Below are 1458 nucleotides of genomic sequence, written 5' to 3' on the forward strand. Positions count from 1 at the left end.
GTCCCTGGTCCGCACATGTGCATGTATCTTTTTGTGAGCTCTTTTCTTCACCAAGAGTCATCAGACTTCACTCTCTCTCATAGTTTTCACAGAGACCCAGACGCAGACCGCAGCCTGAAGCCTGACTCAAGCATTCGGCCCCGTGACGGAGCCCTCCAGCTCGGGCTGCTTGTTAATTCGCTCGAGCGCGGCCATCTCTTCAACGCTCAGCTCAAAATCGAAGAGGCTGACGTCGTCGCGAAAGTGCTCCGCGCTGCTCGCCTCCACGGTGAAGCTCGCGCCGGCCTGCGTGAGCCAGCGCAGCGCCACCTGAAACCCTGTCTTGCCGTGCCGCCGCCCAATCTCGGAGCAGAGCTCCTTGGCGTCGGCCGCGTCGCGAGAGAGGCGCGTGAGTCGGCCATTCCCCAGCGGCGACCAGGCCTGGACGTGGACGCCGCGCCGCGCGTTGGCCGCGATGACGCCGCTGTCGTGGTATCCCACGCAGAGCGGGAGCTGGTTGACGACCGGCCGAGCCGCCTTCTTGGTCGCACACACAACGTCCAGCTGAGCCGGCCGAAAGTTGCTCACGGCGAGGCTGCGGACGAGGCCCGCAGACTGCATCTCCTCGAACGCCCGCCACTGTCCTCTTATGCAGGCGTCGCTTGGGCCGGGGTAGTCTAGCATGATCATATCGAGATGAGTGATCCCGCCGGTACCGAACGCCTCCATGTTCTCCCTGCACCCTAGCTGAGTGAAGCTGTAGGCCGTGTCCTCATCGACCGCCCGGTTCGATACGACGCTGCCGCAGATGAAGAGCTCTTCGCGCGGGACGCCGCACCGCTTGATGGCTCGCGCAAAGCCCGCCTGGTTCCGCGCGAGCACCGATGCGAAGAAGTTGCGGAAGCCCGCCTCGATGGCGAGCAGCGTCAGCTTCTCTGCGGTCGCGTCATCGTATATCTGGAGGCCGAACGATGCGAGCGGAAAGATAGCACCATTGGAGAGCGTGACAGACGAAGGGTAGCTGCTCGCGGCGGCGACAGATGCTGCAGCGGTAGCAGCCGGCATAGCGGCAGCGCCTGGCACGATGCCACCGAGCGAGGCGCCATGTCGCGCCGCGTTGGCGTGGCGAGCGATACCAGTGAGGGGAGCGAAGATTGCATAGGGAGCGGTCGACTCCGTCTTTCGTCTTTTCTCTCTCTCCACCTTGTACTCTCTCTCTCCTGGTATAATGTAAGGGGTGGTGCGGCCGTGCCGGCCGCCCTCGCAAAGTCAAGAGTCACCGGTGGTCAACAGACCCCCTATCCGGGTAGGAGCCGGAACCCTGACACCTGGGGTTCCAACTTTTTCCGGGGTATGGTATGGCACGGTTTTAGGTCTATTGTTGGCAAATCAAGACACAGATTTCACACAGAATCACATCGGGAGGAAAGCGGCGAGTCCCATTTCCGGGGGTCCTTGTGGCGGGCTGCCACCCTGTCC

General features: G+C 62.5%; 1 protein-coding gene across 1 annotated transcript; it reads right to left on the reverse strand.

Annotated features, from left to right (window-relative positions):
• Nucleotides 1-126: 126 nt before the first annotated feature.
• On the reverse strand, nucleotides 127-1044 carry EMIHUDRAFT_247218 (hypothetical protein; the record flags this gene model as incomplete). The annotated part of the gene is made up of 1 exon (XM_005765351.1): nucleotides 127-1044. One exon carries the CDS (start codon nucleotides 1042-1044, stop codon nucleotides 127-129), a length of 918 nt encoding a protein of 305 aa, XP_005765408.1.
• Nucleotides 1045-1458: the final 414 nt, after the last annotated feature.

This window comes from Emiliania huxleyi (genome assembly GCF_000372725.1).
Source record: "Emiliania huxleyi CCMP1516 unplaced genomic scaffold EMIHUscaffold_559, whole genome shotgun sequence".
Lineage (NCBI taxonomy): Eukaryota > Haptophyta > Isochrysidales > Noelaerhabdaceae > Emiliania > Emiliania huxleyi.